Source organism: Meleagris gallopavo, chromosome 20 (assembly GCF_000146605.3).
Source record: "Meleagris gallopavo isolate NT-WF06-2002-E0010 breed Aviagen turkey brand Nicholas breeding stock chromosome 20, Turkey_5.1, whole genome shotgun sequence".
Lineage (NCBI taxonomy): Eukaryota > Metazoa > Chordata > Aves > Galliformes > Phasianidae > Meleagris > Meleagris gallopavo.
In genome coordinates this window covers 1,019,423-1,035,878 of record NC_015030.2, presented here as the reverse complement: position 1 = coordinate 1,035,878, position 16,456 = coordinate 1,019,423, and the positions used below count along the sequence as shown (strand labels likewise).

Here is a 16,456-nt window from a genome sequence, read left to right as displayed (position 1 = left end):
AAAAAACAAAAAAAACCAACAACAACAACAACAAGAAAACTGCTTTGTATCCATGTTTTACAAATTTAAGAGGTGCCTGCTGGGGAAAAAAGCAGCCAACTGACAAACTGCACCAAAAGGGACAAATTAACTCTAAAAAATGAGCAGTGGGGAAGCCTGCCGAGCAGCATAAATCATGCTTCCCAACACAAGGCTTGCAGCCATGTCTTCACCCCAAGCAACACGAGTTGTTCCCCTCTACAGAGGAGGAATGTCCCCATCTCAGACCACAGCTGCTGGCTGCAAGAAATAGGGACACTGCCAGGGGTGTACAAATGGCAGCACTGCTCACAGTAGCTCAGCCCATCCAATGACTCCAGGGCATCCCAGAGGGAGCCCAGAAAGGAAAAATGGGACCAGACAGGAGGAGAGGAGCCCTCTGCCATCACCATGCTCCTGACAAGGTCTCAGTGATGCTTCAGGAATGGTGCTCTCATACAGGGCCAAGGGAGCAAAAGGACTTCAGGCCACGTGGATCACAACAGGAGAGGGTTTAGAGGAGCGATATAAAGGAAGTGCTTTGCTTTATGGTGACCCTCAAGCACTCTTCAATTCAAAGCAAGCTGGGCTGTTCCATTCTGGGTTAATAAAAACACACAAAAATAACTTTTTCTGTCTTTTGGGCAACTCAAAGTAAAAAAAGCCTTTCCAAAATGGTCCACTGCAAGAATCTCCATCTTTCTCTTTGTTTCTGAAGAAACCACACAGCAAACTGACCTTGCCTTGATCCCTAGGACTCCGAGCCCCCATGCAGGCTGGGGGCAGACCCGCTCCATGGGGACATGCTGGGCTGCAGTGGGATGCAGAGGAAAACACCAGCAGCAGGCAGCCCTGGCTCCCAGCCTTGCCTATCTCCCTTCACACTATCCTCCTGGTAATTGGGATGCAATTCCCATCATCATATCCCCAGGACAGTTTGGATCCTAGCCAAGAATCCTATCTTATTCTGCATAGCTTAAATTCAAACACCTTAAAGACAAACCTCCAGACAAGAATGAGCTGCATGCTGTGCAAAATAGGAGTGGATTTAAGCACATACTTCAGCACAGCCCTGAACTGGAATCATGTGTTCAGAATTCAATTTCTCATGTTGGAAAACATCATCTCCCATGAAACCAGGGCTGCATAGTATCAGCACAGAGCACACAAACCAAACAAAACCTGTAAGCGACCAGGCAGCTCACTATGGTTTCCCCTCCAAGCTGCAGTGTGTGTCCCACTCTGAACCCTATGGGATTCCTGGGCATCAGGTACCATGCTAGAGGAGCTCATAGAATCGCAGAACCGCAGCATGGGTGGATTGGAAGGGACCTCACAGCCCCCCAGTCTCACTATTGCCATGGGCTGGTTGCCCCCACATGCTCAGACTGCCCAGGGCCCATCCATGGCCTTATGCACCTCTGGGCATCCACAGCTGTCCGGGCAGCAGTGCCAGGGCCTCACTGCCCTCTGAGTAAAGAATTTCCTCCTTACACCCAACCTAGCCCCCCCCGCTTCTAGTTTAAAGCCATTACCCCTAGTCTTTTCACACATAAATCTGCCCGCTGCCACCCCTCTGTTGATGCAGCCACAAAAGTCCCGCAGCTCAGCTGCTGCCTCACCTTGCAGCATGGCAGAGGTGGTGTAGTAGTTGAACGGGACCTTCTTCACCACGTACGCATCTGTGTCCAGAGAGGAGAGTTTGTCCCCCACCAGCACAGACTTCCCAGTGCCTGCACTGCCCACCAGCATCACCGGGCGCTGGCGCTCCAGGAGCCGATCCATGAAGTACCGCAGCCGGACCGTCTCGGTTGTGGGCACGAGGCAAGCCTGAGGACAGGGGGGAATGAGAAGGTGAGCAATTCCCATCACTGCCACAACACACAGCCATGCTCTGGGGAGCAGAAAACCTGGGAGAGGTGGGAATGGATGAGGAGACTCCAGTTTGTAGACCACACCTGGAAGGGGAATGATACACAGCTGCCAGCCATTAAAATTAAACTGACTGTGCAGATGAAACCCTGACAGCTGGATGCTGGCAGCAGCATCTGGATCTCCCCACAAACACACATTGTGCTAAAATGGTAATGACTTTTTCAAGTCATCTGCTCACGGCGGCACTTCCAAAAGGAGAGGAAAGTGCAGCTGGCAAATGCAGCTCTCCATCTGCAGACACTTTTCGCCTAACTCACAAAAACATCTCTATTTTGAGACAGGTGCAGAACAACAACGTGGTGCCTCGGGGGCTTCGTCCCAACGCCGTCTCTCTGCTCTTGGTGAGCTGCCACCAAACCCACCTCTCTGCACATAAGTTGTATGTGAAAGGCCGATGGAAGGTGATCTGCACAGTCCAAGCACTGTAATGAAAACTGGATATATAGTTGTACCTCATGCAGAAATGCATTCTTATTGAGAAGAGCCCGATGTTTAATTGTGCATCAACCCAAAGCCTGCTTACAGTCACCAAATGCACAATCAATCCACACAAGGCACACAAACCTGTAATGGCACTTCTGGATCAAATTCAAACTGGGGGATCAGTTTAGACCAAGGCTCAAACTTCTTTGTTTCTGGATCGATGTAAAAGTCAAAGACCGTTCCCTGAGAGGGAAACTTGATCGTCTTGAATTCCGCCACCCACCACTTGCTGAACTCCACTCTGTAATCCACAAGCTGTGAGACAAAAAGGGAAGAAAATATGCTAATCTGGAGGAATTCATCAGTGCTGGAGAACGTTAGCAGCCTCAGTCCACCAAAGTGGGATTGGTGCTTAAAACACATTCCACACTATAACGGTCTTACGCTTTTTCCTATTATTAAGCCTAATTTTTCATTTCCTCTGTTTCTTCTCATTGCTCCTATTTACTCATCTAAATAATTCATCCTCTGTGTTGATCACTCTCACAGCAGATAGATGGATCAACCTGAAAAAGAGCAATACGTGCCTGTGACTAAACAGACCACTTGATTGATTTGTGGTGCCTGCTTCTTCCAACAGACAAGGACACAACATCCGTCTACGCCGGTGGCCACGGTTAGTCAAAGCATGCATACTAAAGCTTCTCCTCATAAATCACAGCACTCTATTAATAACAGTTGTTGTTCTGGAGCAACAGGACTGTGCCAATACACCAAGGCAGCAGAAGGGACCGTGTGCCCTCAGCTCTGCTTTCTTCTTGTTCCTCGTTACGTCTTTCCAAGCATGGAGATTTTAGAGCATCTTGAATTTTACAAGAGCTAATTTCAGTGCTGGTTCAGGACTTGCAAAACGTGCTTATCTTCCTCCTCTGACACGATCTCCTGTATGACACCAGGCAAGCCTGCATGCAGACCGGGGGTATTTCAGCCTTCTGCCCCAGGGAGGAGTGGCAGGGAGGGAGGGAAAGATGTTAAAAAGATGTCTGTGAAACACTGGATGCAAAATTTATCCAGCTTTAACACTACTGAGTCTTTCTGGGGCATCTATGGCACTCTCCCCCCATTACTATGCCACACGCTTTCCCAGGCCAGAAGCTGGGACTGCCAGAACATTGCCTCCATGCTGATAAGTCTCCATCAGAGCTTGAATTGCCACCAAACATCCCCTGAGCCATCACTCATCAAAAAGCCTAGAGGATCCTAAAACCAGCTTTTTCATATTCCTGATTTTGCATCCTCGTGCTATTCAGAGAAGGGGAATAACTGTAATTCTCCATTCTCTCACTGTCACAACCTCTCAGTGCCAGCAGCAGAGCAGCCTTCAGCAGGAGGGACACACAGCAGTGCTGGAAGCCCTCTCGCAGCATTGCCCTCACTCCTGCAGCCCAGGCTGCCTGCAGCTGCATGGATTCCAGCCCCAGCCTCACTGCCAGGACGGCCTCCAGCTCAAACTGCTTCCTTAATAACAACCCTGCATGGATTGCCACTCATCTCAGAGCCTTGAAATGGCAAATTTATCATCTGGTTTTGTACAGGGCCCCGCTACCCACCACCACACGCAGAGTGGCGAGAAGCCTTCCCGACTCTTTGCTCCTGACATTTCAGTAGCAAAAGGTCAATGCGAAGGGCACCTTCAATGGAAAGCAATAAACAGATTTTATATTGGATCATTTTTCATCAGGCTTCCCCACGCTTGGACCGCCGCACCCTCGCTCTCGGCACTGACATTTACAGAGCTTCAGAAGCAGCCCCACGCTGAGTGGCATCCCACAGGGCCGCTGTGTGCATCCTCCTGCAGCCATCACCAGGCTCTGGGAGCACAGCAGGCCCTGGCAATGCAGAAATGGCTGCAACAGTGCCAGGGGTGCAGAAGCAGAGCTCTGGGGTGGGGGACATGGCATCCATTGGCCAAGCAGCTGCGTTCCAGCCAGCTTGCTGAAGGAGCTGTGAGCTCCTGTGGTTACACAGCAGTCTGCACTGCTGGAGCAAACACAGTGCTTCCCGGTCTTAGTTGTTTTCTTTTTTATCCCCCTCCCCACTAAGGACAATTATTTCCCAACTATCACATAAGGAATTGAGGGGTTAAGGCTTCCACAAGGACCACAAAAGCCATTCTCATCCAGCTCACACAGTACCAGGAGGCATGAGGGCTCTTGGTAAGCGCCAAGTCTGTCTTCAGTTGCTCATCACTTCCCAAAGCTCCTTGCTATGAAGCAGTCCAGCAGGTATTTCTGGCCCGTGGTAAGGCACACTGTTCCGAGCTAAGCCATGCAGCTGGGAAATGGGGCAGAACAAGAGGTCAGGGGGAAGAGAAATGTCCCTTTATCCTCTGCTTCCCCAGTGCAACTCTAGAGAAGATCCTTGCAAGTCCCACTATGTTCCCACACCAAAGCCACTCTGTTCCAGCTCTACTTTGAGTACCAGGGTCTGAAGAGGGAGTTTAAATTGTGCGCTGTCAGATGATGACCTTGAGGAAACTCAGTCTTACAATACTACCACCATGTGAGGAATCACACCCACCTCATCTAATGCAAGCTGATGGATACGGAGGCAGACAGCTGCAGTTAATCTATAGGATAGATGTACTGTGGAAAGCAGCATAGGGAGGAGTGCCCTGCCTTCCTCTGCCTCTCAGACAGGACCATACTTTGACTGTCAGAGACTGGTGATACATGGTCTGATCAACCCTCCTACCCAAGAAAATCCTCATCTCTAGGCTGTGCCCTCCAGCACTAATCTATGGTCCAAAAGCTTGACTGTGCCCAGCAGCTCACTCCAGGGAACCAGCTGCCTGCCCAGAGGGAGTTTCCACACCACCCACCCCAGTAGCTGGCAAAGCAGCTATGTGGCTGCTCCTCTGCACTAGTGCAGGGGCAAGAGAGTTGAGAGGTCCAACAACAGTTGCAGAAGCCTTGGCCAGACACTAAGAGACCCACGCTCTCTAAAGAGGGACCCTTTTTTCACATTTCATTTGCAATTATTCCAGATTTTCAACAGCCACATAACAATTCTGGATGGACTGAAGACTTAAGCGCCCAAAGGGCACCACGTTTTTGATCCTGTCTGACAGCCCTCCTCCAGCAAGCAACACCTTGGAGAGAGAGCACAGCCACTACTTCCACCTAAAAGGACACCCATAATCCCCAGGACACATCATGCCCTGCTGACCACTTCTCTTTCTCACATGCTTTTATCAGAAAGTCAGGACTACCAATTGCTGACACACGCCTCTTTTTAACAAAAGCCAGTGGTAGCAAAGGACCGGCTGGTTTCTGTCACACAGTACAGTGTCTACCTGTGCAATCTGATGGCTGAAAGGCTGCTCAGCAGATACATCACCTGATAAACCACACTTAATTTCATCACATTAAGCCTATCCACACGTCTCTATAAATTAACTTTGTGTTTCTCCCTATTAAAACATGCCTGCGTGAACAAACATCCCTTCATCGCTTGACCCTTACACTCTCCCCTTTCTGGTACTATGGAGGTCATTTGCAAACAGAATTGTTGTATTCACATTTCTAATTTGTTATTAACCACATGCAAGCCCCAGGAAGTCAGCATTACTGATAGAGAACTACATGTTGGAAAATATTAAGGAAAAAAAAAAAAAGGAAAAAAGAGACACGCATAGAAGATTGATGAAGCAGCGGCTTCTCATTACCTGGTCTTGAAACATTGATCCACCAAAGGCCCAGACAGCAGCAAAGACAAAGTAAAGTTCATACAGCTCCTTGGGGCAGTCGGGAGGGGTGTTCTCCTCCGTCAGGAGGCACTCAAGGAGGTAACACAACATCTGAACCACGCTCTGCTCAGGAATGGGAATAATCTTCTTAAACCTAAGGGATGGAAATTGAAAGCACGGGAAATGTAATTGGGTCCAGCACTACAATCACTCTCAACACAGGAAGATAAGCCTAGAAACTCTTTTTTCAGATTATTAGCATTTTACTTTTCTTCAGTGCTTGTCTTTTTCACAAGTACAGGGATAAAGAGAACCTCCATTCTCCTCCCTGGATCTGCTGGTGCTGGCACATACACAGCTAATAACAGTAATCGGAAGTTTCAAGCATTTTTAAAACTTTGATCCTCTTGAAAGAAGTAAAATGGCAGTCTTGCTAAAGGCAATGATTTCCTGCGAACACAGGGAGTTCAAAAGCGGTCAAATAGAGGAGTAATAAAATAAACCCTTTCATCTTGCCATTTTACATTCATTTAAGCTACACTTACAGAATTCCAAACTAATATTGTAGCAGAACTGAAGTCCTCCATAAAGTAATTATAGCTATTTGAAAGGTTGGTGCTACAATTTCTGAATTAAGCAAGCTACCAAAATACTCAGCTCAGGGCTGTCTGCAGCTAATCTTATGGATTTCACACTCTGACACAATGACGTTCAGCAGAGTGGGAAATGTCCACTGGACTTTGCTGCTGGCAGCCACAGTCAGCTTCTTTTCACAGGGAGCAGCTCCCTTCTACCTCCTGCCCAACTCTAATTTCCAAAGGCCGCTGTCTTCATTAATTCAGACTCTTCTGATACGTCCTTATTTTGATCAATAACGCTAATGCTCAACTGTATCCTGACTTCTTTGGTGTGTTCTTTTGTTTGTTCATTTGTTGGATGGTTTTTCAAGGAAAATGGAAGCAAGCAGAGGATGTGAGAAGCTTCCTTACTTGGACTTGTTGGGACTCTGCTTTGGCCAATCCTCATCACGTGAGGACTAACAGAGCTCTCCCCTTAACGACCGAGCAAGAACCATAGGACTCCACCTGGGAACTAACTCAACCCAAGAAGGATCAGGGCCCTTCCAAAACTGCAAGTTCATATGCATTGGACAGTTGTCCAACTGTGAAATACATCTAGGCTAGATGTCTGCACATACTGATTTCATTTTGTTCAAGTGCACTGGAAAAGAAATTCAAGATAGAACTGCCTCGGGAGCAATCCTACTTTCCCCTCACAAACACGGGAAAAAAGAGAGAAGAAGGAAAAAGGAGATCTGATCTCTCCACCACCCGCACTACAGACTGAAACTCTTCTTCAGCAGTGCTCTAAAATCTGATCTACTGAAAAATAACTTCTGGGGTGGACTCAGGTCCAGTCTGACACTTTGGGAGTCTAAGAAGACTTTCTCTTAAAGACCTCCTGCATTTACTTTCCAAGAGATGCAGAACTGGCACAAGAAGTACAGGCACAATCAGATTAAAACAACATCTGCCAATAAAGGAGGGCAAGAGTGTTGGCTTGTTTCACTGCTTCTCTGTGGTTAAGCCAGTGCTGCTCAAAGCCCTTAAGGGGAAGGAGGAAACTTCTACCCTCTACTGCCACATCCCCCAGCCCCAGCACAGCACAGCCAGTGTAGGAGCAGAGCACGTCCTCCTGCCCTGGGGGAAGCAGTCACTGCAGCTGGTACCTTGTCCTCAGGGTGTCCAGGCAAGGTGGCAGGTACTTATCAAACAGAATGGTCAGGTTGGCTCTTTCTGATTGGATCTCTCGCTTGTCAACCCAGCTGCTCACTGGGGGATTCCAGCCCAGATCTGCTGAGTTGATGTACAGGATCCCTTTAGGGTGAGAAAAAAAAACACTGAGGACACAGCAGAGACCTCTCTTGGCCTTCAGCAGAATTGCTCAGCGACTTTCACACAACCAGCTACACCTGGATGCCCCATTACACACCCCACCATAGAGGGTTTCCACAGCCCAGCCACTGCTCTGCCCTTCATCCCCACCACTGTGACCATCCCTCATCACAGAGGAGCAGCAAAAAGCTGGCAGAAAGGGCTGAGGAGCTGTGCAGCTCTGGGCAGGGTGTGCCTTGTGGGCTCCTCAACACCAACACAGCCAGGCATGGGGCCTTGTGGGGGTGCCATCACCACGAAGGGTTAACAGAAGTTTTCATCTGCTGGATGAAAATCTTGACGTGAGCCAGCAGGGAGCACTTGCAGCCCAGAAGGCCAACAGTACCCTGGGCAGGGAGAGGACTGTCCCACTCTGCTCTGCCCTCATGAGGCCCCACCTGGAGCACTGTGTCCAGACATGGGGCCTCCAGCACAGGAAAGGTGAGGAGCTGTTGGACTGGGTCCAGAGAAGGACCAAGAAGGTGCTCAGAGGGCTGGAGCACCTCTGTTATGAAGAGAGGTTGAGGGAGCTCATTCTGGAGAAGAGAATGCTCTGGGGAAGCCCCACTGTAGCCTTCCAGTACTTAAGGGGCATGCAGGAAAGCTGGAGAGGGACTCTGTCAGGATATGTAGTGATACAACAAGGAGGAATTATTTAGATTTAAAAGAGGGGAGATTCGGGTCAGATGTGAGGAGGAAGTTCTCTACCCCAAGGGTGGTGAGGCCCTGGCACTGCTGCCCAGAGAAGTGTGCGTGCCCCATCCCTGGAGGTGCCCAAGGCCATGGATGGGCACTGGGCATCCTGAGCTGGGAGAGCAGCCAGCTCCTGGTACAGGGTGAGACTGGATGGGCTTTAAAGGTCCCTTCCAACCCAACCATGCTACCATTCTGCATATACCCCTAGAAATGTCCACTCTTCAGTGAATTCACTTCACAACCCTTCTGCAGGATAAAATGCAGAGGAGAAACACTAACAGTGAAGGGACACAACCTAGAAAACATGATGACATCTCTTGACTGACTCAAAGTCAGAACATGGTCCTGCTTGAGTCATGTTATTGCTCTGGGTCTCACTCCCCCTAAATGTGAAAGTAGGAGACACCTTCACTCCCTCCTCTCTTGCTTCATGCACTTTTCCTGAAGATCAGGGGCTCTCTGGAATATGGACTGTCCATACAGGGCCCTGCACAACTGCAGCACTCAGCACCGCTGCTGCTGTCATCATCCATCAGCATCAGAGAGCTATGGTTACATCTTTAAGACACATGGATTTGAGTTTAGGATCCTCAGTTTGCCCATGTGCTCAGGGATACACTGTCCATCAAAGATGAGCGTGATCCCAAGTTGGGAACTTCCAGTGGGATCCAACAGAAGTCTGGTGAATGGCAATGGATCCCAGTTTGTCCCTGCAACACCCCAGGGTGAGCTCAGACCAGGACTCACCTGCTCTGGACACAGTTGCTGGGGTGGCTGTGCGCAAGTGGCTGATCTCAAAGACCAGTCGCATGGTTGGGTTCAGGGGGATTCTCTCATTGCTTGCCAGGGTCAGCACCTGCACATGGCACACAGAGCAGCACAATTCTAGGGTTAATGCATCCTCAGGAACAGGACTGACAAGTGCTCAGTACTTTGCACTCAAAGCTTGGTTGCTGTCAGATCGGTTCCTCCAAGCACAGCAACTGATTTCTAACAGGTAGTGTAACAATCCCTCTCTTCCACAACCCAGAATCAACGGCACTCCCTTGGTGTGAGAGAAAACGTGCATAATTACGCACTATTCTCTATTTTTAAAGGGTCTGCAGTTATTGTCAGGACAATGTGGTTACTCGTGATTCCAGTTTCTCAAGAAAGGGAAATTCCCATGAAAGCATGCTATTTTCCTCACAAATCATTTTCTTAATGTAACATTGTTTGGTATAGCTGAAAAAAGTCATAACTGCATTATTCAAGGAGGTGTTACTTCTGTGTATGCATTTCTCCCATGTTGAACCACACCATGCAGTTCAAGGAATGTCTGCTTCTTTAATTTATTTTAATTACCTTATTATCATCCATCACTGTATTAAGAGACTCGATCCACATCGGATCAATATCTCCATCTAGTACCATCCACTTGGGGCCGTCGTGTGTGATGTTGGCCAGCTCTCTCATGATTGATGAAAACAGCCCTGGGAAGATGACATGAATATCCTGATTAACAAATCTGCCACCTGCTCTATTTTCTCTAGCATCTTGCTAAGAGTTATCATAATTAATGCTTTCATCTTAAGCATTCAGAACACCGCACACCTGTACATGTTTTAAGTAATAAATACGTCTGTATCACAATATGGGTCTAGTCTGCTTTGAAGGAATTATTATGTTATCAGTCAGTATCACTTGAAGATGACTGCAGACCTACACACAAGCTTCATTCCCACTGAGAATAAGGGGTATGAGAAGCAAAAAGGAGATGCTGAGAGGCAAAAGAAAGCATGAATTACACAATGAAGGGAAAACCATTTGAATCTGCCTTGGAATTTCTTATAAATGTTTTTTTCCTTTTTTTTTATGGCTCAAAGTATTTCAGGGAAATCAAGATGCATTAAACACTGGGTCACGGCTTTAGTGAGATTGAGGGGAGAACAAGCAGGGGATGGCATTGAATGACAGAACAAAATGTCAGTAAAATCAAGGAGACAGAGAGGATGCAGTGTCTCGAGGGGAGTAAATAATGAATGTTAAGAAGAGCGAGGAGGCTGGGAACAGAGCAGCAGTACTGCAGAGCAAATGGAAACTCCACGAAACCACATCTCTGTTCTACACATGGAAACACCGAGGGAGATGCTGGTCTCCATGAAGAAACATCAGGCAAACATGAAAGAAAAACAAAGCGTCTCTCCTGATGAACTGTTAACAAATACAGTTCTTTCCTCCAAGAGAAGCTATTTCTTTGTGACCCACACCAGGAATGGAGGGTGGCATTACATGACTGAAAATTAAGCCTGCGCACAGCAAATGCAGAAGAGTTCACCTGATTTGGGTATCTCATTCTGAGATTAAGTCACACTGAGATTAAGGGCACTCCACTGGTTCTGCCTCTATGCAGCCCCTCACATGTTGGACACGTGCCATGCAAACTGCCCCTGAATCTGCTCCAAGATCATTAGTAGCTAAAATATCGACTGTCTCAGAGCATCAATGCTCTCCTCATATGCTCTGTGACAGCAGCAGGGAGAAAAGTGCCTCTCTCCTAACCTTGTGCATCCACACCACAGAGCTGTCAAGAGGCTTAAAAGAGGAGCTTGATTTTATAAAGCGCACTTTTAGGACTCCCTCGTGGGACCTTCTACCATCTAACAGTACAGCCTTTTCAGCTCTCAATAATGAACAGTGGTGCGATGACAGCATCACCTCTCGTTGGACTGTGGGAAAAATCTCCTTGCTGCTATTTGGCCGAAAGAAACAAAGTTTTCAGGAATGGCCAACACAAAAACTGTTTGCCTTTAAACCTCAGGGCAGAATCACCTATGATCCCTTGAAATGTTGCAGGCCAGGCAAGAAAGAGTGCATGCCTTTACTACGTCCCGTGCTGCTACTCCGTGCCACCTGCAGCCCTCCATCTGCTGCTGCAGCCCTCCTGCACAGCTCTGCCTGCGTCCCGCACTTCCCTCCCTCACTTTTCATTTAGGGTCCCTAATTACAATTAAATGAAATGAACCCTGACATTGGAGCAAAGCAGGGGATCAGGAGGGGTCCATGGCAGGGGGGGGAGGGAGAGATGGGTGACAGTTTATCTCCATATCTTTGACGAGATTCTGGCTGAGGATGATTGATGGCAATGCCTTTCTCCCAAACCAGCTGCGAACATAAATCAAAACTGCATTTCTGCATTAAACACAGCCAAGAGTTGCCTGTGACCTTTCAGCTAGTTTTAAACATGGCTTATTTTCCTTTGGAGTGATGAGGACTGACAGTCTGGCAAGTCCTGGTGTACTGCAGAGATCGGGGAGCGACTTGGTGGAAAAGCATCACTTCCAGGGCTGGTGTGTGTGTTCTACCAGCAGTAGAAACTCACGGCTGGCACACACTGAGGGGCCCCAGCACACATCTCTTTTGTCACTGGACCAGCTCACTCCAGTTTATCTGTCCCATTTAGGAACTGGTAACTGCTGGTCTTAAGGGACATGACACTTATTCTCAGGGCAGTAGCATAAAGCAGGCTTATGTTACACTTCCCATCTGAAGATCAAATAGCCGAAACATCCTATAAATCCTTTCAACCACAAAACTCTCACGTGGGTGTGAGAAGCGGTCAAACGCCAGGCTTTGCGACCTGCACACAAAGAGTCCTCCTAGGTTGCTCAAGAAGTTCATAAAAAAATAAAAACCCTTCCTTATCCACTCATTCAGGGAGAAAATACACTTACCGTCCTTCCATTCTCTTGTTGCTGGGTTTATGATGCCAAAAAGCTCATCGTTGGTGACTGCTTTGGGGTTGAGGTCTGTCCAAACAGGCCGTCGCTTCATTATCTGGTAAGTCCTATTCAGAGACCTCATTACCTGCGACTTGCCCGTGCCTGCATTACCCACCACAAAGACAGAGTGCCGTACTGTCAGCAGCTCCTCCAGCTGCACCACCTGAAAAAAAAGCATGCCCAAATTTCAGACAACGATGCCATATTGAAGTTCAGACCTACAAAGCAGCTTCTGCTGAGCCTTTTCTTTAGAAAGATGTGACCAAGACATGCAAATGGATTTGGCTCCAGTTTGATCTAGCCACTCTGATCGTGATGGTTGAGAACCTCAGACTGCAAATAAATCACCAGCACTATTTTGCCTGACCAATGGTGGCCTCCTATGATGCAGTAATAGCATCAGTAGACAAAGAAAGAGCAACTGATGTCATCTACCTGTACTTCTGCAAGGCCTTATCTACGATGCCACACCACATTCTTATCTGTAAATTGGAGGAGAGACACAGATTTAAACTATTTGGACTATTCAGTGGGTAAGGAATTGGTCAGATGATCACAGTCAGAGGGTTGTGGTCAGCAGATCTGTCTAGGTGTAGGTTGGTGATGAGCAGTGTCTCCCAAGAGCCAGTCTTGGGACTGATGCTCTTCAGCACAAGAAATGTGGAGCTGTTGTAGTGTGTCCAGAGGAGAGATACAAAGGTCACCAGAGGGCTCCAATCATCTCTTATGAAGAAAGATCGAGGGAGCTGGGTTTGTTCAGCCTGGAGAACGGAAGACACCAGGGAGTGGTCCGCCAGTACTTAAAGTAAGTTTGTGAACAGGACAGAGAATGACTTTCTACACAGTTGAATGGTGATAGGACAAGAGGGAATGGCTTTGAATAACAGAGGGGAGATTTTGGTTAGTCATCAGGAAGAAATTCTTTACTCAGAGGATGGTGATGCTCTGGCACTGCTGCCCAGAGAGCTGTGGGTGCCCCATCCCTGGAGGTGCCCAAGGACATGGATGGGCCCTGGGCAGCCAGCACAGAGCTATGATTTTGTGATTTATACCTTATAGCTGTTGGCTGACAAAGCTCTGATCTCCAGGGGTCATGCTTTCATCAAGCAACAAGGGTTGGCCCCTTGTAAACTCAGGGACTGAGTCAGTGCTGGCTTTCTGCACAACTGCGTCAGAACCAGCATAGCAAACTGTCTCCTCTACCAAGGTCAGACTGAAAGGGGAATACTGCACAGAGCTGCTCCTGTGAAGGCAAAAATGGTTGAGGAAAACCATAATTTGATGGCGATGTAGGCACAGCAGATTGCTTGGTCTTACTTTGAGCACAAAGTTGTCCTCAGCCTGCAGCCGGAGGTCCAACACAGCCTGCCTCACAAATGACTCAAAATTCAAGTCACGCTTCCGAGGCACATCCAATGCAGGGAAGAGGTCCCCAATCAGCCCCATAAACACTGGCACGTCATCAGTCACTATCTTGGGGATGTTGAAGTCACGAAGGGAACGCATCAGAACCTGGTCTTCAGGTCGCCCTGGGTCATCTCTCTTGAGGGAACCAGCAACAACCAGCACTGACTTGATAGCACGCAAGCCCCAGTCATAGTGATCCTATGCAGGAGAAAAAGGAGGGATGAATTTATGTTTAGACACCACACTGGCATGAAGGGGGAAGAACGAATAGCTCTGAACCAGACAAGCCAGCAATAGAAATATGTCCAAATCTGATATTTGCACTGTGGCCAGAGGCCTCCTCCAGACTGAGCTACCTGATTTCTTTTCCAGTAGATGAGATTCTTTTCAGGGACAGCATTCAAGAGTCAGATAATTCAGCTGTTTCTACCACCATGTGGACTCAAAGCTGGCAGCAGAACAGCAACAGGACTTGCACTAAACAAGACCTAGGCAATTTGTTTCACCAAAATAATGAAACAAGCTAAAGCAAGTCCAGCCTAGCCCAGATCTGCACAAGTTAATGAAGTGAAAGTTGTGTTAGTACATCATGAGGCCCCAAACACCCAGGTTTTCCACTACATGCACACACCTGTGCAGCAGGTTGGCATGTTACAGCTCAGAAGCAGCACTGAGCTGTAAGGGCATTGCTGGAAAAGGATCACAAAGAGGTAGGAGAGGAGCTCTCAAGCCAAGACGTAACTTCTTATGTTCTTACTTTGTCCACAGCCTTTAGACAGCCCAAGACCCCCTTCAGCCTCCAGCACAATTGCAGTCACTAAAGAACAGCTGGGAAGCTTTAGTCGTGAAGCTGAAGTGGCAAAGCATTGTGTTCTGAGCAACTTTTGGAATCAGGGTGCTCCACTGCTCCGTGCAGCTGTGGAAACGGGCTCACCTGCTTGGATAAGAGCTCCTTGCAGAGCTGGTACAGAGTAATGAACTTCCTGGCTAATGCACGGGCCTCGATGAACCCCTCAGCCACCAGCATGATTTCACAGATCAGCTCAAAGTCTGGCACAACCATCGCACACGGCCTAGAAGGACGGGAGGGAGAAGAATAGAACCTTTGACTATAAGTCTTATAAAGCGGGGACAGGCACAGTCTACTGCCTATATTAGTATGGATTGGGCTTGAATTCAGAGATGTACATAAAACAAAAAGCCTATGCTACCAGCTGTTCTGATCGCAGCAGGGTGCTGGGACTAGATATCTTTAACCCAAATCATTCTATGATTCTGTACTGCAGCTTATGCCACCCAGAGACACAGAAGCTACCTGTCCAGCTCTTCCTGAGTTTATCTGAGCTCTGTCCTGAGCTGAAACGAGGCTGGTTAAGCTCACCTGAAAACATCTGTGTCAGCACTGATGGGGGAAAATCAGAGTCTTCAGAAGAAAATACCATTGTTGAAATCTCCTTTCTCCTTTCACAGGTAATAGTCTTATCCTGACGGATAGGAGAGCAGATGCTGAATCTGCTGAATCAGCAATAGTGAATACTGCGTGATACTCAGAAAAGGATAAAACCAGTGGCTTGGTGCAGGAACTTGCAGACAGACACAGATTTGGGCCTCTCCCCTACCTTAGCACCGTGCTGAAAAGAAGATGGGCCCCTCCCACTGCAGGTAGTGCTGGTGTGGGAGCAGAGGGGAGGGGAGCTGGGGGTGGGAGCCCTGTGTGCGCCCACCAACCCCAAGTCCAGGTGATGTGTCAGAGGAAAAATGGCCATCCAAGCTCACAGATGTGTGATAATGAAACAAGTGGGATAATGAATCCCAGAGCAGAGTAGATAGAGGTTGAGGCTATCTATCTGAGACAATTGTTCCACAGGAAAGCGAAAGGGAAGGAGATCACAGAATCATAGGATAGCTTGGGATGGAAAAGACCGCAAGGACCATCAAGTTCCAAGCCCCCGATCCTGCCCTATCCAGCTGAAGGACCAGGGCTGTACTTTTACAGTACTCAGCTATTGAGAAATGAGCCAAAAGGCAGCAACAGCCTGTGTTTGCTGAGAACGAGGAGTCGATCTGCAGCTGTAAAAGGGCAGAGGATTTGCAATGCTATCTTCCAGAATTACTCCTGTGAGACAGGTCATGCACTGACTTCAACACAAAGCACACAGCTCATTTTCCCTGCCTCTATATTCCTGGTGCTGGCTTCTTGTGCAAGGCGGAAATCTGTGATCCTCCAATGCATTTTCTCCAAGAAAACAAAGTCAAGCCTAGACATCCCAAAAGACAATTCCTGTCAGCTTACACAGATCACAAAACCTGGCCTGGACTCACCTGAAGAGAGCTTTTAAGTTCTCAGGCAGCTCAGTTCGCCCAGCGTAACCAGGGTTCATGGTGATGAAAATTCCCACAGAAGGTACCAAGTTGATGTCTTCTCCAAGAAAACTGAAGGATTTCTTCTTCTCCCGTATTGCATCCTGCACACTCTTCACCTAGGAACCAAGGCAAAACGTTGGTATTGGCGTTAGGTACAAAACAATACATTA

At 48.0% G+C, this 16,456-nt stretch overlaps 1 protein-coding gene across 2 annotated transcripts in view; it reads right to left on the bottom strand.

Annotated features, from left to right (window-relative positions):
- DNAH9 (dynein axonemal heavy chain 9) overlaps window positions 1-16,456 on the bottom strand; it is a 175,424-nt gene that overhangs the window by 119,458 nt on the left and 39,510 nt on the right. For both annotated transcript variants that reach the window (XM_031556283.1, XM_019621575.1), the window contains 10 exons: window positions 16,245-16,402; window positions 14,857-14,995; window positions 13,833-14,120; window positions 12,468-12,678; window positions 10,099-10,226; window positions 9,502-9,610; window positions 7,854-8,001; window positions 6,104-6,278; window positions 2,518-2,691; window positions 1,641-1,848 (listed from right to left, as the gene is read on the bottom strand). In XM_031556283.1, coding sequence (XP_031412143.1) covers window positions 1,641-1,848; window positions 2,518-2,691; window positions 6,104-6,278; window positions 7,854-8,001; window positions 9,502-9,610; window positions 10,099-10,226; window positions 12,468-12,678; window positions 13,833-14,120; window positions 14,857-14,995; window positions 16,245-16,402 — 1,738 coding nt within the window. The remainder of the gene's footprint in view (window positions 1-1,640; window positions 1,849-2,517; window positions 2,692-6,103; window positions 6,279-7,853; window positions 8,002-9,501; window positions 9,611-10,098; window positions 10,227-12,467; window positions 12,679-13,832; window positions 14,121-14,856; window positions 14,996-16,244; window positions 16,403-16,456) is intronic.